General features: G+C 40.7%; 1 protein-coding gene across 3 annotated transcripts in view; it reads left to right on the forward strand.

The window, feature by feature from the left end:
- ELOVL7 (ELOVL fatty acid elongase 7) overlaps positions 1 to 21,940 on the forward strand; it is a 76,768-nt gene that overhangs the window by 40,978 nt on the left and 13,850 nt on the right. For 2 of the 3 annotated variants that reach the window (XM_059694576.1, XM_059694575.1), the window contains exons 2-3: positions 13,713 to 13,810; positions 19,410 to 19,600. In XM_059694576.1, the coding sequence (XP_059550559.1) occupies positions 13,747 to 13,810; positions 19,410 to 19,600 (255 nt within the window). In that variant the 5' untranslated portion in view covers positions 13,713 to 13,746. Of the gene's footprint in view, positions 1 to 13,712; positions 13,811 to 19,409; positions 19,601 to 21,940 lie in introns of those variants that run through there. The other variant, XM_059694578.1, reaches the window with a different exon arrangement.

The following is a 21,940-nucleotide window of genomic DNA, read 5'->3' on the forward strand; positions in this document are numbered from 1 at the left end:
ATTGGAAGTTGTTTGAATTCAGGGACCATATTTTAAAAGTAATATTGTGTCCCGCTCAGCACTTCCTTGCACAATAACAGATGCTAAAAAAAGACTTTGTGTTTGAAGAGAAAATGAACACAGGCATATTGCATTCATTTGAAAAAGAAAAAAAAGTGGAGAAGGCCTAAGGGGTGGAGTGTTTGTTCTTACCCTGCCTTGTTTTACATTTTAAAATTCATTCAGCAGATTTTTATTGCCGCCTATTTTGCTTAGGGCATTGTACTAGGACTCAGATTACAAACAGGGATTAAGCTGCCCTTGAGGTACTCTAGCACTCCTGAAAGAGAAACAAGTCCCATTGGTTCCAGCCGTCACTGTAGTCTGTTAGTCTGGTGGGTCATACATATATAATTTTATATTTCCTGGAGACATCTAATCCGGACAGGTTTTCAGATGCTTTTCTCCTCTCAGCCTTACTTATCCTACTTTCTAGAATCTTTCCACATGCAGAGGCTGCCTGAGGGCAAGGTCCCATCCTCTTGTCCTTTGGAAAGCAGACAAAAGGCACCAACCTTCGAGAACAGATCGGGCTAGCCACAGATGCCGCTCAGGGACACATACTAGTAAATCGAAATGAGCTGCAGGAAGGTACCAGCATAGGGATGGAGGTCTGCGATGGAACTGGGGAAACTTTCTGTTGAAAAGCCAACTCTGGCCTCATATTTGGGTGGTGGTTTGAAACTTTATCCCTGTTCAAAATAAGGGAGGAGAAGGAGACAGGGCAGATTAAGTAAACTATTACACAAAAGTGATAATTGGTCATCGGAGGACTGATAAGGGAAACACACCTTCAAATGAGGATGGTTTGGCAAGGAAGGAGGGAAAGGCCAGCTCAGAGCACAAGGAAAAGGTGGCGCACCCTGACTCACTAGAAAGGGACAGGGCAGCTCAGAGTGCGTCAGAACAGGTGCTAGAACTCAGCCTGTGGGGTGGGAGTATCACAGATGGCCTCTCTCTGGGTTATGAGTCTAGAAAACCAGAGTTCAGATGGAGTCTCCGCTCCTGCTGTCATGGGGGAGAAAAACCCTGAGAGAAGAAATACATTTCTCAGTAAGAACTCAAAGATTGCTAGGGAAGCTTCCACCTAGATATCAACCGGCTGTTTTCTCACTGGAGCCAACTGCCCCTGTCACCCGCACCCCCTGTAGTGAAGTCGTAGGAGCCTCAAAGAGTTTGTGAGCTTGAGTGCTGCAAAGATTTGGGCACTTGAGTTGCTGGGTCCCTATGATTTAGTAAGACTGAGGCTGGGGGAAGGGGGTCAGAAACTTTTAAGTATATTAAAATGTGAAAAATGACTAGAAAGTAATAATTTGGTTGTTTAAAGCAGGGTTTTTCAACCTCAGCTGTATTGACATTTTGGACAGTTCATAGTTGTGAGGAGCTGTCCTGAGCATTGTAGAATGTTTAGCACCAACTTTGGTCTCTACCCACTAGATGCCAGGAATACCCCCTCCCTAGTTGACACAACCAAAAAGGTTTCCAGAAATGGACAAATGTCCCCTGGGGGGGCAAAGTCATTCCCAGTTGAGAACCACTGGTTTAAAGTGAACTACCAGCATTGACTCATCCAAGTAAGAGTCGTTTTCTTCACAGCAATCACTTTGGCAATTACAGTCGTGCTCCCCTTATCCATGGGGGATATGTTCTAAGACCCTCGGTGGATGCCTGAAACCACAGATAGCACCAAACTATGTTTTTTCCTACACATACACACCTATGACAAAGCTTAATTTAGAAATGAGGCACAGTAAGAGTTCAACAACAATAACTAATAATAAAGTAGAACACATAACAATGGGCTGTAATAAAAGTTATGTGAATGTGGGCTCTCTCTAAACATATCTTATTGCAGTGTACTCACCTTTCTACTTGTGATGATGTGACATGATACATACGACGCCTATGTGATGAGATGAAGTGAGGTGGATACACTGGACAAAGGGATTTACATCCTGAGTGGGAGAGAGTGAGACAGAGTGAGATTTCGTAATGCTACTGAGAACAATGTGCAATTTAAAATTTATGCATTGTACCCTGGCCGGTGTTGCTTAATGGGTTGGGCCATTGTCCTGTGCACCGAAAAGCTGTGGGTTCGATCCCTGGTCAGACACATACCTGGGTTGTGGGTTCAATCCTCCATAGGGGCATGTGTGGGAGGCACCCAATCTATGTTTCTCTCACATCAATGTTTCTATCTCTCTCTCCTCCTTCTCTCTCTAAAAAATCAATGTCATACCCTTGGGTGAGGATTTTAAAAAACACACAAAAAAACACCAATGAATCTAGAATGTGAAATAGACTCAGTGAAAATTTATTTCAAATGACAGATTTTTAATTTTGCTAATCATTGTGTGTTGTGTGTGAGTATGTGTGCATGCACACACAACGTGAAGCAAAAATGCATGTTTGTTATACCTACCATACAGGATTTTGTGTGTTATTTTAATGTTTTATATACTATGTTCCTCCTTGGCATTTCCTTTTTCAGCTCCCCCCGCCCCCCCTTGCCATTTCTATTTAATGGCTAGGTTGTGCAAATTGTCTTGGGAATGAAACAGACAGTAAAAGGCAGAGAAACAGAAAGTATCATCCTAGCTTTTGAATTACAAAAGCTCAGGCACTTACCCGTACAGAAGAACTCAAGGGCATAGACGAGAGGTTTGGGAGGACACCCTCCGAGGTTTCCATGTCTCTGAGCACAGAAGAGCATGCTTCGGGCTTGAGGGAGGGGGAATCAGAGGGAAGGCAATTAGTGCAGACCTCAGAGAGAAGGGCAACAGCCCTGGTGAGGTGCCCAGCAAGATTATGGGAACAGAGAGCAGAAGGGGTCAGGCTCTGTTGCTTGGGCAGAGCTGGAACCGGTGGCTATGGGGCCTTAGGCAGCCTGAGAATTTCTTTTGCTCCCATGTGACACAAGAGCAGAGATAGACTTCTGAGTACCCTCCACAGAGAAGGAATTACTGCAGAAGAGCCGCGAAAAATGAAGTCGTGGAGCTAGCAACAACATAGACCTGCATGGACAACTGGCCAAAGACCTGTTGGGACGCTGCATTCTTGGAGGATGGCAATGTTAACAGAAAACATATAGGATTAAAAGGACTCCTCCTCCCAACTAATTTTTTTCTAACTTGCTGAGAGGGGTGGTCATATTTAGAGTCCACTGAAATAAGTTCCTACCATCCCCCAAAGAATAACGAAAGATGTATTAAATATTAAGCAATAAGGAAATAATTTTGTTCTTACATAATTGACTTTGCCAGATGAGATTTGAAACCATTTACCTTAGGTGTGGAATCAGATCACTACAATTTTTCTCTCTTCTGTGTCCTTATATCAGTGATTGCCAGACCTGGTTGATAATCAGAATTCCCTGGAGAGAGATGTGGATATAGGTAATATGTTTGGGGAGAGTCTGGTGATGGGCCAGATTTGGAAACCTCTTCTTAATGCTGCATTAAGCATTCTCAGACATGACAACACACATAGTATAAGGAATAAATACAAAAATCGTGACAAAGGATTCAGTTAATGAATGTCACCTGGATTGATAAGGCATCTGGGCCAACACGGGCAGGGACAGGAATAGGAGGTGCAGTCAGTATTGGAAAAGATTTATCTGATGATTCAAAGCAACTCACAAGAGATGTGATATCTGGGAGCAGGTCTTTGAGTCAGCACATACACCCACTACGTAAGGAAAGAAACTTCTGATTTCAGGGGTGAAATACGCTTGATCTTCTCAAGCCGCTGTAAAAGAGAAAATCATTGTTACATCTTAGGTCGTAGTAAATACAGAAAATTAGAATGTAAGCCTTGTGTTCTGGACAAACAAAATTATCAACACAAATATCATCAAATAAGGATACTAAACAGCTAACTTTCTCTTTTTCAAATATGTTATCATATCAGGAAGATGCTTTCCTCTGTAAGTAACAGAACACTCAACTCAAAATGGCCACAGCAGTAAGGGAGGCGTTATCACAGGAAATGCAGTCCAAAGACAGGGAAATGCCTTCTAAATGGGTTTACTTTCTGTTTTGATATAAAACGGTGGCAATCATTCCAAATGTCACATTCTCATGCACCTTCATCCAGAGCACTGAGAGGGTCTTGTGTCTTCTTAGGAGCTTCAAAACACTCCCCAATGCCTCCCAGCAGTCCCTCAAACTCCCCTTCCCAGAACTGTGTCACATGCCAGTGTCCACACCAAGCACCGAGAAAGAATTAGGACAGCAGCAGCTTCTTTAGGGTAATCGGTACTGTATTTCCTATCTGTACCCCTCAGTCACATGGCGAAGCACAAGGCTTCAGGGGAAGGGAGAGCCTGGAATAAGGGGAAAGTGGTTACCCCACAAGGAAGAAAGGCAGTGATCTTTGAGAAACAGTGCCTGCTGTCACTGTGACTTGAAGAGATTACTCTGCAGGGATATTTCACATTTGAAATGAAGCAGTGAGTCCATCCATCTAAGTGCACTCTTCTTGTCCTGGTGATACAGGCACAGAATAAACTAATCTTAGTGCTTTTAAAAACAAAATGTGATTAAGAAGTTAAGCACGTTGTGCAGCAGCACAGAACACTTTCTAGTGACTTTTACACATCTGCTCTTTAGAATTATCATGTACCACAGTCTCTGATGGTACAGATAATATACTGTAAACCCATAAACACAGACAGCAGAAGGTTGAACTCACACTTCTAATTGTTGTTATACCAATTCCACAAACTTATGTTGTTCTGACTGTAATACGGCATCTATATATATAAAAGCCTAAGCAACCGTTCAACCAGTAGCTATGACGGGGGCAGACACTCAATGCACAGGCATGGAAACATAGAACAGACTGATGAATCTCAGAGGGAAGGGGGGAGGGGGAAGGGCAGGAAGAGATTAACCAAAGATCTAGAGGCCCAGTGCACGGATTTGTGCACCTGTGAGGTCCCTTGGCCTGGCCTTTGGGCCCAAGGGGTCCTGGATTGCGAGAGGGTGCAGGCCAGGCCGAGGGACCCCACTGGTGCACGAATTCATGCACCGGGCCTCTAGTGTTTAATAAAATGGATGTTTCCCACCCCCAATAACAGTGACATCATAGTGCATATGAACCCTCTCTGTATGAATAGAGTCAGGCTTGCCCTTCAATCAGGCTTAAGAGTTGTAATTTCCATGTCAAGCAGGACCTCAAAACAAATATCTTTACCATCCCCTCCATTCCTTAGTATTCTCATTTCTTTTTTTTTTTAAATATATTTTATTGATTTTTCACAGAGAGGAAGGGAGAGAGATAGAGAGCTAGAAACATCGATGAGAGAGAAACATCGATCAGCTGCCTCCTGCACATCTCCTACTGGGGATGTGCCCGCAACCCAGGTACATGCCCTTGACCGGAATTGAACCTGGGACCTTTCAGTCTGCAAGCCGACCCTCTATCCACTGAGCCAAACCGGTTTCGGCAGTATTCTCTTATTTCATCTTGATTTTCACTTCTTCACTTTCCCTTAATAGGGGACCTACTAAAGTCAGATGCTTCTGGAAAATATAACACTCTACATACATGACCCTCCAGACTAGTGCTGACTGCGTTTCTATCTGGTGCAAGCTCTGCAGTACAGTCATGACTCATGAATTTGGGCCAAGAGACAAACCTTATATTAGATACTCACTTAACAATCTCAACATGTTAATATGACAACTTGCTACAAATGGAATCCTGGAAACCAATTATATTAGGCACAGGCCCCACTAGAAAATACAATTCATGTCGAACCTTTAGCGAAATGCTATTTATGCTATTTATTGCCCTTATTATTACTCTTATGATAACAGAGCCTCCCAGGCTAAGGAGAGCAATCAGTACTCTTGCCGAGGATCTGGTCCCAGTGCATTATTCTATAATTAGAGAGACAGGGCAAACTGAGAGAAGAGTCAGAGGACTTTTAGGGCAAATAAAGGACCTGCTGAAATCACCAGCAGATATAACACAGTTCCAAAACAGAGATCAATGGAGGGAGCCCAGAACCTCTCAACCCCCCAAACATCAAACGAGAAAGGGAAAAGAATATGGCCCTATTTCTGGCCCATAGACATGCCTGAGGAAAGCCATAGGCTGACTCTACCACTCCTTTCCCTCGAGAGGGTGTCCCCAACATGTTTTGCAGGATTTGGATAAATCTGTGTTTGAGGGTCCACCTGGAAGTAGTTGGCCCTGGGTTTAGATTTCTGAACTCTTGTGAGGTACTTCCTACCACAGACAACTCCAAGGTTCCATCCCCATCTGAGTGAATTCCAGCAAGAGGTTCTCCCAGATGACTTCTGCCTGTGATGACTTTTAGAATAAGTTACTGTTAAGGTACCTTAAGCATATTCTCTATGTCCTGGTGCTGACATAAGCAGCTTGTGGCTTTGAATAGTCCCCAGGTAAGCTGCCCCGTGGAATGGGCCTTCTCCTGTAGGCAGCAAGCACACTTCTCACATTTGAATTTGACATCTTTAATGGAGACTTAAGGAAGCTAGTCTGGAAAGATTAAGCACCTTCTTTACTGAATGACCCAGTCACTATGTGATACTGTCAAAAATAAGGAGCAACATTCATGGGTCAGTTGCAGGGGCTTGGCAATGGCTTACCAGCTCCAGTCCCCCATCAACAAGCTCCTGTTCACTCAAAGCCTGCCACGTGTTTTAGAGGCAGTCCAACTCTGACAGGGAGCTTTGTTCTCTTCCCCTGTAGCACCTCCCTTGTCTCTTCCACCCTTAATGGAAGTGTGTCATCTACTGTTTTTAAGTTTTAAGTTTCTGCTTCACATACATGAGAGCCCTGAACTTGTATGACATTAAGTATTTTAAATTGGTTGTCAAGGTCCTAGTTCTGCTGTCATCTAGAAGATAGCTCTATACCTTGAGCACATAGAATAAGTTTCTTCCCATCTCTATGTACCATTGTCTAGCTGTGAAAGGCCACGGCTAGCGTAGCTTTCGGGTTAAAAGACTTGGAGAAAGAGCTGACGCACAAATTGACACACAAGACAAGAAATATTAATTTTGAAATTATGGGGGGAAGCCAGGGGAAAACTCAACTGTAGTAGTCAAGTTCCACCGAGTCTCTGTTCCAGTCTGCTTTTATTTACTAGAATACACAATTGCCTTTTAGGAATGCAAACAAACATATCAATGGTAATGTTTAGTAAACAGTAAGATTACCAGGTTTTGGAGGCGCTTGCTTTAGGCCATTGAGTCAGCAGTAGGTAATAAAATGCAAATTCACTCTGTGAATATCAAAGGCCAAACTCAGCCTTCTGGTGGACTTCTCGCATTTATATTAATTACTGTTGATCTTGGTTTCCAGCATCTAGCAACCAAGTGTCCATGTTTAATCATGGTAGAGGATCAGGGCGGAGGCGGTTTGCCCGGCTCTTCTCCAGGGGTAGCACTATATTTGCAGGACAACCCAGGTTGCCCCATATTCAGTCATTAATTTTTTAATCCAATTCCTCCAATGTAGCATTGGCATTCAGTCCATCACTGTCCAAGCTTATAAGGAAATTCTCAGCAGTTTGAGTTCAGTTTCAACAGGTAAATGGATCAGGTTTTTTTGTTGTTTTTTTCATGCCCCATCCCTACACATTTATGGACATTCCTTTTCTGGTGGGCCCACAAGTGTTAAGGACTGTTAGATGGCAGGTTATTACAAGCAAAGGATCAATGAGAGAGTCTCTATTCCAGAAAACTTGGCTAATGGACCCCTTCCCTACCTCTCTAGTCCTCATCTCTCTTTGGCTTGAGGATGTCTGTTTCTGCCACTTCGTCCCATCCAGTGTAAGTTGCTCCTCTGACTACCATCTATCTTCCTCCATCTCAACCTTGTGTAGTCTTCAGGATTAGAGAAACTATGGTTTATAGCCTATGAATATTTCTTACCTGCATTAGACTGTGGTTTCTTTGAGTCTATGCTTCAGTATGGGCTGAGAGGAAAATGGTGGAATGAATGGGGGTGGTGGGGGGTGGAGGGAAGGTGGAAATTGCACAGAAAATAGAATACTACTTTGAAATGTAACCCCACCACATCCCATATAGAATTGGAATCTTTCAGTCTGATTCTAAAGAATTTAAACAGCATTATTTTGGCAGTTTAATTATGAAAATGGCTTGAGGTCTGTTACCTCAGTGGTTAAGATGAAGGGGAACACTCACATAGAGACAATTGGAAAACATCAAGGAAGAATCATATATAATCTGTGACATACAGGCTTTCAAGCTAAAGTAGTAGAGTTTTCTCTAGATTTGTTCCATAAACTGCCATTCAACTGTACAAGATAATGAGTTTGGCCAAATGTTTCCCAATTAAATTGGTACAACTTGTCTCTACAGATGATAATGTCTGAGTGTTTATTCTTTTTTAAAAATATGTTTATATTGATTTCAGAGAGGAAAGGAGAGGGAGGGATAGATAGAAACATCAATGGTGAGAGAGAGTTACTGATTGACTGCTTCCTGCACATCTCCCATTGGGGATCAAGTCTGCAACCCAGGCATATGCCCTGACTGGGAATCAAACCGTGATCTCTTGGTTCATAGGTTGACGCTCAACCACTGAGCCACGCTGGCCAGGCAAGTGTTCATTCTTTATCAGATTCTGTGCTCTAAACTTTACAAATATATATTATCTCCTATGGTCTTCAAAACAACTCTATGAGTTTATTTTATCTTGGTAGGTATAGAATTCCTGTTTTACAGAATAGGAAATTGAGCTTTAATTTTTTGCCGAGGTTCACACAGCTATTAAGTGGTGGGATTCAAACCAAAGTCACAGTTACCCCACAGCCCCTGCTCCTAACCCCACATCACACCTTCACTATGGAAACATTCGTAGGAAAACCAGAGTCTAAGCTGACCCTGGCAAGACCCTGGAATCACCACATCTTGAATGTGAACTCAGCTTGAGGACACAGGATGTGCCGAAGCAGGGGCCTGCTGAGATACCTTCCTGGACTGGAGAGAGGGTCTGGAGCTGACAGGCCCTTGAGGAATTAAGATAACAGCCCCTCTTTTGTGTTCATGTGCATTTATGTGTGAGTATTTAAGTAGGGATTGTCCCAACAAAGAGACAACTGATTTTATTCTTTTATTTTTTCCTTTAAAATATTTTAATTCTTAGTCACATAAATAAATAAACAATATAAATCTTCCTTTCACCCCCTTCAGCCCAGTTTGTTCCCCATTCCCTTTCTCGTGGATATCTTTTCAGAGTTCCTTTTATGCTAAAATAAATAAATATAAATTTATAATCTTTCTTCTTTTGTCTTTTTCTGTATAAAAGGTAGTCATTTAATAATTCTGTACCTTCCTTTGCTTTTTTCACATAGAGATTTATCTTGGATACTTTCCCACATTAGCATCCAGGGAACTTCCTCATTCTTTTTTACAACAGTTTACTGTTTCATGGCGTTAGATGTATTATCATTCATTAACCAGTCCCCTTATAATAGGGCTTTTGCTTTCACTAACTGGTGCATTTGTCATTTGGTGTGTTTTTTCTTCTTGGTTTTCATATGGTTCAATTTGTTAGTCTTCTCTTATGTCTAATGGTGCTTAAGTCAAAGTTAGAAAGGTCCCGTGCCAAGGTTATAAAAGTGTTCTCCCAAGTTGTCATTCAGTACTTCATGGCTCTAATTTTCTTATTTAAAATTTTATCTACTTGGTGTTTATCTTGGTTTACAGTATAATTTTGGAGCCAACTTTTTTTTTTTTTTTTTTTTTTTGCAGATGGCTATCCAGTTGCATCACAAAATTTATTAAATAACTGCTGATAATTTAGTGCCCACTCATTTGAGATGCCACCTTTAGAAATACTATATATATGGTTTTATTTTAGAATACTAAAAGAAAGACTCAGTTTGTTTATGTGGTGTATCATGTTTATTGATTTGCGGATATTGTACCATCCTTGCATCCCCGGAATAAATCCCACTTGGTCATGGTGTATGATCTTTCTAATGTAATGCTGGATTCAATTTGCTAGTATTCTGTTGAGAATTTTGGCGTCTATGTTCATGAGGGATATTGGCCTGTAATTCTCTTTCTTTGTATTGTCTTTATCTGGTTTTGGGATTAGGGTAATGCTGGCTTCGTAAAAAGAGCTTGGGAGGTTGGAATATAAGGATCATACCTGAACATAATAAAAGCCATAGATGACAAACCCACAGCCAACATCATACTCAATGGACAAAAACTAAAACCATTTCCCCTAAGAACAGGAACAAGACAGGGATGCCCCCTCTCACCACTCCTGTTCAACATAGTACTGGAAGTGCTAGCCATTGCGATCAGACAAAAAGAAGAAGTAAAAGGCATCCAAATTGGAAAAAAAGAAGTAAAACTGTCCTTATTCTCAGGTGACATGATATTGTACATAGAAAACCCCAAAGACTCCATCAAAAAAGCTACTAGACTTAATAAATGAATTCAGCAATGTAGCAGGATACAAAATTAACACCCAGAAGTGTATGGCTTTTCTATACACCAATAATGAACCCACAGAAAGAGAAACTAGCCCTAACTGGTTTGGCTCAGTGGATAGAGCGACAGCCTGTGGACTGAAGGGTCCCAGGTTCGATTCCGGTCAGGGGCGTGTGCCTTGGTTGTGGGCACACCCCAGTGGAGGGTGTGCAAGAGGCAGCTGATTGATGTTTCTCTCTCATCGATGTTTCTGATTCTCGGTCCCTCTCCCTTCCTCTCTGTAAAAAATCAATAAAACATATTAAAAAAAAAAAAAGAAAAAAAAAGAAAGAGAAACTAAAAAAGCAATCCCATTTACCATTGCAATAAAAAAATTAAGGTACCAAGGAATAAATTTTAACCAAGGAGATAAAGGACCTATACTCAGAAAATTTCAGGATGCTGAAAAAAGAGATAGAGGAAGACATGAACTAATGGAAGAACAAATGGAAGAATATACCATGTTCATGGATTGGTAGAATCAACATCATTAAAATGACCATACTACCCAAAGCAATCTATAGATTCAATGCAATCCCCATTAAAATACCAATGGCATACTTCAAAGACCTAGAACAAACTCTCCAAAAATTCATCTAGAATAAAAAAAAAAGGTCCCGAATAGCTGCAGCAATCTTGAGAAAGAAGAACAATGTTGGAGGGATCACAATACCAGATATCAAACTATAATACAAAGCCACTGTTCTCAAAACTGCATGGTACTGGCATAAGAACAGACATATAGACCAGTGGAACAGAACCCAGAACCCAGAAATTGACACAAGCCATTATGCTCAATTAATATTTAACAAAGGAGGCAAGAGCATATAATGGAGTCAAGACAGTCTCTTCAATAAATAGTGTTGGGAAAATTGGACAGACACTTGCAAAAAAAAATGAAACTAGACCACCAACTTAGACCATACACAAAAATAACCTCAAAATGGATAAAGGACTTAAACATAAAAATCTTAGAAGAAGCCATAGGCACCAAAATAGCAGACATTTGCCGTAGCAGTATCTTTACCAATACAGCTCCTAGGGCAATGGAAACTAAGGAGAAAATGAACAAATGGGACTTCATCAAAATAAAAGGCTTCTGCACAGTGAAAGAAACCATCAACAAAACAATAAGAAAGCCCACTGCATGGGAGAACATATTTGCCAATGTTATCTCCAATAAGGGTTTAATCCCTAAAATTTACAGGGAACTCATACAACTTAACAAAAGGAAGATAAACAATCCAATAAAAAAAAAATGGCCCAAGGAAATTTTAGGAATTAAGGGGGTCCATGGAAAAAGCACAGGACTACTGAGCTGTAGAGGTTACATTACCATAAGACAAGGGAGCTGCAGAACTTCTTCATCTTCCCACCGTATGAATTGGAATCAAATAACTATTCATTTTATGCTGATTTTAGAGATGTTAAAATGTGGGAAAGTATACATCTTAGAATATATTAAATACCGTCCTAAATTCCCCAATGTGCATTTCTGGACATTCTGTTGTATTTCATTGGTTTGCCTCTTCACACTGTTTTAATTATTGAAGATTTAGAACATATTTTAATATATAGTACCGATAGTTTTTCCTCACTGGTCTTTTTTTATTGTTTAAAGTATTACAAATAGTAGTACATATTTCTCCTTTCTTTTCCCCATTGACTTACCCCAGGCCTCACCTACCCCCCGGCACATGCCTTAACCCCCCCTCCCCAATGTCTTGCGTCCATTGGTTATGCTTATATGCATGCTTACAAGTCCTTTGGTTAGGCTCTTACCACCCCCCCAACCTCCCCTGCCTTCCCACTGTAGTTTGACAGTCTGTTTGATGCTTCTTTGCCTCTGTATCTATTTTTGTTCATCAGTTTATAATGGTCTTTATATTCCACAAATGAGTGAGATCATGTGGTATTTATTTTCCACTGACTTGCTTATTTCACTTAGCATAATGCTCTGAGTTCCATCCATGCTGTTGCAAATGGTAAGAATTCCTTCTTTTTTACATCAGCGTAGTATTCTATTATGTAGATGTACCACAGTTTTCTAATCCACTCATCTGCTGATAGGCATTTAGGCTGTTTCCAAATCTTAGCTATTGTAAATTGTGCTGCTATGAACATAGGGGTGCATATATCCTTTCTGATTGGTGTTTCTGTTTTCTTGGGATATCCTATATAATAAAAGGATAATATGCAAATTGACCCTAACAACAGAACGACCAGAATGACCACTGGACCAGTCACTATGAGGTGCACTGACCACCTCTTGGTCCCTTTCCCAGGCCGGCAGACTCCGATCACCTGATGGCCACCCATGGCAGGGGCGGGGCTGGTGAGCAGGTGGGAACAGCTGATTTTTCGGTCCCTTCCCCTGGCCATCAGGCACCAATCACCCGATGGTGAACGGGGAACTGGGGGTGGGTGGGGGCGGGGGGGGAGCCCGGCTGTAGGCAGCTGGGAAAGATGGCCCTGATTGTAGGCCAGGCCTAGGGACCGTACCCGAGCACGAATTTCATGTGCCAGGCGTCTAGTATTCCTATCAGTGGTATTACAGGGTCAAATGGCAGTTCCATTTTTAATTTTTGGAGGAAACACCATACTGGTCTTTTTCCAACTATTCTTGTCTCTCTGTTCAGATAAACTAGGCAGCCTCTCCTTGGCTCTTGTGAGTCTTCTTTCCCTCCCTCTTTCTACCTCTGTTCCACTTACATCGTAAAAAGTTACATATAGAAGACCTCTCTCATATGCCTGATGATCAGCTATAAATCTGGATCAGAGTAGCTCCTCTGAGAGTTTGTGTGTCTTTTCGACTTTCTTCTCCTGGGTTTTTAGCTCAGCATTGCCATGGGAGGTGCAGTCCATTCCTGATCTGATTGTTGCCTAAAGGGGAGATGTTCCCATGAAAGTTCTTAGATTCAGTTACTCCTTTTGTATCTTGTACATAGAATGTCAGCTTTTTCAGCAACATAAGTATTGTTATTACTATGATGAAAAATCTTAAATGTTTGCAACTGCATCAGGGTTTTAATGTGGTTCACTAATGCATTTACCCTCAGTAAAAGTTTGTTGGTTTGCCAGTTATTCCTATTAAATTTTTAGCATTTTATATTGTATTACTAGAAGCTTGGCTTTATTTGCATTCATAGGTCATAATGCATTCCTTTTTTTGTTTTACTGAAGAACCCACTGTAAGGGCCAGTAAATCCTGTGGAAGATGGCCTTCAGTGATCTTACATCGAGGACTGTGCGTCTTTATGATAATTGGATCAAGGATGCTGGTAAGTAACCATATTTCCTAACTGAGGCTCATCCTTCCTTTTTATGTCAGATTCCCACATTTAATAGGATTTCACTGAAACAGAATGAGAGACTTTGCAGGTTAACACTCTCTCAAGGACACCCAGAGTATTTTTTTTCAAAATATTATTTTTATTACTAATTAGTAAAGAAGTGTCAAGGGTTTCATTACAGATATGTACAAAGATAGAGCTACATAGATGTTCATGGAGATGCTTATAATAGTGGAAACAGTTTTAATATCCAGTGAGAGAATTGGTTAGTAAATGATGGTACATTCCAACTGAGTGGCCATTAAAAGTGATTTGGAGAAAAGTGCTCTTAGGCTTGATTCTGTCCTAATGCTCCTGAGGGAGATCACAGTTATTGCCAGCAATGGCTTTATTCAGGGTGCTTCTGAATGGGAGAGGCACTTTGCTACCTGAACACTTATGATTTGAACTTGGGAACCAAGTAGATTTGGATACTTTTTTTTTTTTTAAAATAGACCTGTTTGGAAGAACAGATCCCTTGCTATTCAACCCTTGCTATTCACTATTCCAAATGCAGGAACCCTAGGGATTCAGATAATCAATATGCTAACTCAAGGGCCAAATCTATTTAAATGATGATGACTACCTATATAGTGCTAGTAGCATAAAATATTTAAAAAGGAACTACTTCTGAATTCCACTTCTACTTTTATTCATGGATCAACTCTTTACTTTTTATTAGGAATTTAAAAGCTGGATAATATTAGGTCAGAAGAAGGAGTGACCCAGGGCTGGGTGGTTATGGAGAGACAAGGAGAGTCCTGGAGACAGTGTTGCAAACAGTGCAAGAAGAATGAGAGGAAGAGTCAGGTAGTGCTACGTACCTGAAGTTGGGCTAATTTGAAGTCTTAAGAGAGGAGGAAGGTAGGGGATATTTAATGCAAAGACCTAAATGTTAGTCCTGACACTACTGTGTACTAGCTAGGTGATCTGGAACTAATGATTTCTTGTCTGTGAGTCTCAGTTTCTTTGTTAGAATGATAGCTACCAGCCAGCAGATAATATACATGGAAGTGCTTCTGTCGTTTGGGAAGGTTCACAAAGCAAGTGTGTGTGTGTGTGGGGGGGGTGGTTACAGATGCTTGATAGAGCATTTTCATCTTAAAATGCTTTTAATAGAGCATATCATGTTTGTAAAGGTTTCTTCATATTTTTTTCCCCTGTTGGACACTAGAAGGGTTATAAAGTTTGTGTAGAGATTTACATCTTCATAAGAACACTTTCAGGTAAAAGAGGAGAGGATTTTTGCTTCTGGGTAGTGTGGTATTGATCTCTGAAAGCCATTAGGAATCCTTTCTGGCCATCTTAGTTCAGTTGTACTTTGCTTACTTACCCTGGGAAGTTCTGAGCACCTGATCAAGGGCCAAGAATTTCAAGTGTATTCTTGGCTTTGGCCCTAATCCTAAGTCGCCTCCAAGAAACTTGGTATTCGTTGGTTTTCTTATTGCTAGAGAAGTTGTGATCATGCATAGTTATTTCAGGTGGAAAATTCCACAGCTACAGGATTTTAAAATGGTTTAATTACTACTTAAGCTATAAGAGGATTTATTATGATTCTAGATATGAAGTGTCAGATTTTAGAAATAATACTATAATGTTTTCAATTGTTTAAAAAGCAACTTTCCTTGTATTTGGGTGGTACTAATAACTTTTCAGACTTAGTTGTGACCTTTTTGCAAAGACGATGGGGTCTGAGGAAGAGTGTTACCATTCTGAATCTTTAATACTTCACAAAGTACTGAGGTACATGATTGCTTTTCCTCCCAGCTTCTTCATCTTATTGGTGCTTGGGATTTTAAAGGGAGAACTCGTTGAGCTAGTACCTGCTACTTGAGAAGAGAACACTGCCTTACAAGCAGTTGATGGACAAGTTCATTAATATTCTGTGAATGTGGCACTTGTAGTTTCCCTGTACTCTCTCTCTCTCTCTCTGGAACACACTTAGAATAGAACAATCAGACTAGTAATAAGTCAGAACTTTGGTAATCACTGGGATACAGACTCTCAGATAGCCTGCCTTCGCATCCTCTGCTTTCATCTTGGCTCTACTTATGCACTTAAACCCAACTCTGATGCCAAATAGAAGATGCATCATCAGCCTTTTCTCTCGGGGGGTGGGGGGGGGGGCGGGGTAGCAGGGGGGACAGAACTTACCTCGCACCTGACCTTTTGCAGTTTGTGAAATCATAGACTGATTCAGGATTAACTTTAAATATCATCTACCACCCCCCTCCCCCCATCAAAGTCACCATCCACACCTGACTTGTACACTTTTCATCATGGGGAGCCCTCTAACTCACATGGAAAATAAACAGTTTTCAGAGTCATGAGCATCATATTAAAGACTTCTAATTTTATCTGCTCAGTAGAGAGCGTTAATTTACACAGAGGAGTAATCTGAGTACAACTATACTTTTAGGAATTTGGCAGTTGTATGGAAGACCAGATGTTGCTGAGTGGATCAGGAGGCAGGGAAACCACAGAAATGACTCCTGCAGGGCAATGGTGAGGGACTCTTAGGCCCTAAATATAAGAGAAAGAAGTTGACCCAAGGAAGCTTTTTCTCAAAATATGGATGCCCAGGACCCATAGGGATCCTAGGATTCTGATTTAGTTGGATCAGGGTCATTTTTTGGCTACTTGACCTTTAAAGATTCCAGAGATGACTGCTCTGCTGAATTGAGACCTGCTGTCATAACTTTTACTAAGCACTTAGGCTGTCCTGGGCTCTTTGAATACAGTAACTCACTAAATCCTCTATGAGATACAAGCTATTTTATTTTTCAATTACACTTTACATTCAAAATTATTTTGTATTAGTTTTAGGTGTACAGTGTAGTGGTCATACAAGCATATACTTTACAGTGTTACCTCTAATATTTCCAGTACCGACCTTGCGCCATACATAATTATTACAATGTTATTGACTACATTCCCTATATTGTACTTTACATCCCGGTGACTATTCTGTTACTACTAATTTGTACTTCTTAATTCCTTCACCTCATTCACCCAGTCCCCCAAAATCCCTTCCCCTCGATACATGCTGCTTTATGCCCAATTCTTAGACGAGGAAACTAAGCAAAGAGACTTTAAGTCAGTGGCCCCAAGTCAGAGGGAAGCCAGGATCAAAACTCCAGAGCTTGCCCTGGCCAGTTTGGCTCAGTGGATAGAGCATCGGCCTGCGGACTGAGGGGTCCCAGGTTCGATTCCTGTCAAGGGCATGTACCTTGGTTGCGGGCACATCCCCAGTGGAGGGTGTGCAGGAGGCAGCTGATCCATGTTTCTCTCTCATCGATGTTTCTGGCTCTCTATCCCTCTCCCTTCCTCTGTAAAAAATCAATAAAATATATTTAAAAAAAACAACACAAACAAACAAACAAAAAAAAACTCCAGAGCTTGCTGAAATAGGATTAAAAAGAATAATGTTTTGTTTTATTATTTGCTTTCAAATAACAATAAATCTAATTAATCAGCTTTTCCCTAAGGATATGATTTTTAAAAAATCTGTAGCACGTTAAAGTCCCTCACAGGGTTTTCAAAAAGGTGTGTTTTTAAAATGTTAAATTATAAGAAAAGATTATTTATTTTAAAATTATTTTCTTCTACTTCCTGAGCCAGCCCAGTATGTTTTTTCCTGACTTGTTTTGTTTGTACTGTTGCCAGCAGAATAACAGAAAGATGATGATGTCATTTGACTTTCCCCCCTGCTGAGTCAATGAAAGAATAAAATAAAATAAACCTCCAATTCAGGAATTCCTTTATTGACACTAAAAAAAACCCCTAGTTTTCAATCATACATGTGATGTGTGTTTCCAACAGAAACATTTAGAAAAAATAATCAGTTGTATTGTCACCATCCAAAAGTGATAATGTTAATTTACATCCTTGCAGGGGTTCTTTGATTTTGGTTTTAAGTCCTTATTTCATTGGGGATGAAAACTAGACATATTGATGTGGCTGATGATATGTGTGTACTTTTTGAATATAAAAGAATGTCTGGATAGAGGAACTCTAAAATGTTACTATTGGTCATGGTGGGGGGTAGGACCTTGCTGGGTATCTTCTGTCCTCCAGATCCACTCCACATGCTGTGCTGGGGCCTGGAGAGTGACCAGTATGGACTATATCCATGGGCTTGATCTCCTGCCCTCTGGTTTCTGGTTGGGTTCAGCCAATGGAGAACCCTAGGAAACTGGGGAGAGGGAGAAGGGTGGTGTTGGGGTATCAGTTCCCCTGACCCCTTACTTGAAGAATTGCCTTGTGATGGCTGAATCCCTCAACTGAAGGTCACAGCTCCTCTGCAGGGGGTTTCTCCATATGACTCTCTCCTGGGTTGTGGTAACTACCTTCCTTTGCCCTTTGAAGCCTCTGGTGCTAACAGCCTCACTGTTTCTAACCCCATCACTATCCCTGGTAATTTCCCTTTCCTCTGAAGATGGTAGTGATCATTGTCCACATGGTCTGCTATCAACATTAGGGTCTAGGTCAGGGGTGGGCAACCCCTGGCACGCGTGCCAAACATGGCACGCCAGTAACTTTTGCTGGCATGGGAAACTCTCACTTATAATCTTCCATTTACAATTTTTTTCTTAATATCGACTTTTTTATTTTTCAGATAAATTCAGTGTAGGTGCATCTTAGATAAATAAATAATTTTACATAACAAGTTATCTTAAAGACCATAGGCATGGACTGACAAGAGGGGAAGAGCAATTTCTATGCCTCTGCCTTAACTCTCCCTGCCTTCCTAGATCCGACCAGTGTTTTGGTTTCATCCACATACTCTTGTGAATCTTTGTTCTCAGTGATGAATTTTGTTAAGTCTCGTAATAGTAGTGATGGCAAACCTTTTGAGCTCGGCGTGTCAGCATTTTGAAAAACCCTAACTTAATTCTGATGCCATGTCACATATAGAAATTTTTTGATATTTGCAACCATAGTAAAACAAAGACTTATATTTTTGATATTTATTTTATATATTTAAATGCCATTTAACAAAGAAAAATCAACCAAACAAATGAGTTCGCGTGTCAACTCAGACACGCGTGTCATAGGTTCGCCATCATTGTAATAGGAGTAGCCTGCCGGATGAAAGTAGTAGCTCATGCATATCTCTGAAGGTCACGAAATATAAACCTGATGTAAAATCTCTGTCATCAGTGAGGCAGCAGCAAAAGTCCCACTGATAATATCAAACAGAGTCATAAAGTTTTCTGTCGGACTATCAGTGTACATGTATACATTAAAAAATAAATGTATTTTTCATCATCATATACTGTGTTTTTGTCGCTTGAATGAATTTTATTATTTCTTCAAGGTTCTTCACATACGTACACCTTAAGAAATATCAAGTAGGCGTAACATGTTCTCAAAAAATTAAGGTTGGCACGCAGAAGAATTTTGAGTCAGAGATTTTGCTGATTTGACACGCACTCACAAAAAGGTTGCCCACCCCTGGTCTAGGTGCTCACTTAAAGAAATGCTGGTTGCTGTTAGTTATCTCTTGGTTAAGTGGATGTGCACTTACATCTTGTTTTTCTCTTAGATCCAAGAGTTGAAGACTGGTTCTTAATGTCATCACCTCTGCCACAAACCATCATCTTGGGACTCTATGTCTATTTTGTCACTTCTCTGGGACCAAAGCTCATGGAAAATCGAAAGCCCTTTGAACTCAAGAAAGCGATGATAACGTACAATTTTTTCATAGTACTCTTTTCTGTGTATATGTGTTACGAGGCAAGTGTCTTTAGTATTCCTAATGGGAGAATTTTGCCTGAGTCTTCCTGTTTATCTGTCATTGTTTCTTGTTATGACTGTAAAACTCTTCGAGATTTAAGGAATTTTAGAATCTTAGCTCACTAGAGCAGGTATTAAACTCATTAGAGGATCTAAGTATGATTTACTCATAGGTAATGAGAAATATTAACAATGAGACCAGGGACTGGCACATAGTTAACCTTAATAGATAATTGTATGAATCCATAAATGTTAGTTTTAAGGCAACATACTTAGAGAAATTAAGTAACTTACTCAAAGCAGCATAGCTGGTAAGTGCAGGACTGATATTTGAATCCAGGTCTGACAGCAGAGTTCATTCTGACTAATGAATTGTCACCCTCATGGCAGGAATATTTAGTTTCTACACGCTCTCATGAGTTATGATGGTGGATTGTTGGGGTTTGGTTTAGCTGAGCTTTGGGGAAAGAGAGAACTGAGACTCACACAAAGCAGTAGGTAAGAGAGCCTGTCCCTTAATTGTCAGTAAGAGAGGTGGGGATGGTTCAGAACCTAAGAGCAGACTCAGGGATTCACTTTCTCTCCCTCTGCTATTAACATGCCTCAGCTACCCTCACTGCTTTTCTGAGTTTCCTTGCTTCCCCCTCTCCCCAATACTGGCTGGCTTCTTCATACTAGGACTCACAAGAGCCCAGCATGGCCCCTCTGGCCTCTCCTGAGCCCCACCATGAATCCACCTGGTCGGGTCGCCCTCACTTTGTTCCGACTTCATCCCCATAGGCCCTTCAGAAATCTGGACTTACTTTGCTGTCTTCCATTTCTTCTACTTTATTTCCAAAATTAACTCACAGGCCACCTTACTGTCCTTTCTGGAGCATGAGTAACTGAAAGGGAAGAACAGAGAAAATACAATATTATCAGAAATAGGATATAGCCTACTGTAGGACCGTGTTAAGAACTGACCTGGGAGCCAGGAGACCAGGGGCCAGTTAGTCCCAGTTATGCTACTAATTAGCTACCTGATTTTGAGCAAGTCACTTAACTTCTTTGAGCCTCAGGTCTCCCATTGTATAAAGTCAGCATTGAACCAATTGTCTCTCAGGTTCCTTTATGCTATGTCTGACTGTGTCATTGAATATACTATCCTTAAATATATTTCTTAGGAAATAGTTCAGTTATAACCAGTTAGTTTTGATTTCTATTTTGGCAATTACAACATAAAAGATGATTTGAAAATATCTGAATTTGAAAGTCTATCTCCCATTAACCACTAATACTAGAGTTACTTATATGTCCATTTTGGTGTTTATTAACGGCTAAATATAAACTACTACTTTTTCTTCTTGACAGCCTGAAATATAGACACATATGTCAAAAGCTCCAGAGACTTTTAGAATGTTCTTAAACTTAATAGCAGGAAAGCATTAAGTTCGACTCTTTGTTTAAACACAGACTTTTGCAGCTGAGCAGCCTGTCATCTCCGGAACACATCCAAACTCATGGTTTATTGGGTGGGGCATGATTGCATTTGGTCTACAGTAAACACCTCTAGCAGGGTGTCAGGGCAAGTATGAGCAAGGTGAAAGGGATATAGATCAGACTAAAGGAACCCACGTGCCTTATTTTTTAGTGATGGTTTGAATGTGTTAGTTGGCACCAGTCAGACACTAATAAAGAGAGATCAGCCAGGCCGTTGTGCTCAGTGGTTGAGTGTCGACCCATGAACCAGGAGGTCAAGGGTTTGATTCCTGGTCAGGGCATATGCCAGGTTGTGGGCTCGATTCCCAGTAGGAGGTGTGAAGGAGGCAGCCTATCGATGATTCTCTCTCATAATTGATGTTTCTATCTCTCTTTCTCCTGTCCTCTCTCTGAAATCAATAAAAACATATTTTTAAAAAGAGAGAGAGACCAATGAAGACCCTACAAAAGGCCAAGTCACACAGCTTCTTCTGTTCAGCGCAGTGCTTGTTTGGGGCAGGGAAAGGGGAGCATCAGTCATCCTAGTTTAAGTAAATGGATTTAGCGTGGTCCTTACATCAGCCAGAAGTTAAGTCTGAGCTCAGGAGAATATGAGGATGCTCACTGACAGATTTCGTAAAGCAGAATAAGTCATTTCTGTACCACATTCCCTGTTCCTTAGAGAAAATTTATTGACTGGTTTTTGTAAGATATTTTTTCTCACCTGTGAAATTTGTCTTATACTTTTCTGAATCTTAATTTTCAAGATTTCATAACCTAGCAAGTTAACATTGTGATTAAATTATCTCACGGCATAAGCTGGGAGCTAGTTTTAGAAAAATATAGTGTATTTTTAAATACCACAGTCGAAATAGTTGTTCT

The sequence above is a fragment of the Myotis daubentonii genome, chromosome 4 (genome assembly GCF_963259705.1).
Source record: "Myotis daubentonii chromosome 4, mMyoDau2.1, whole genome shotgun sequence".
Classification (NCBI taxonomy): Eukaryota; Metazoa; Chordata; class Mammalia; order Chiroptera; family Vespertilionidae; genus Myotis; species Myotis daubentonii.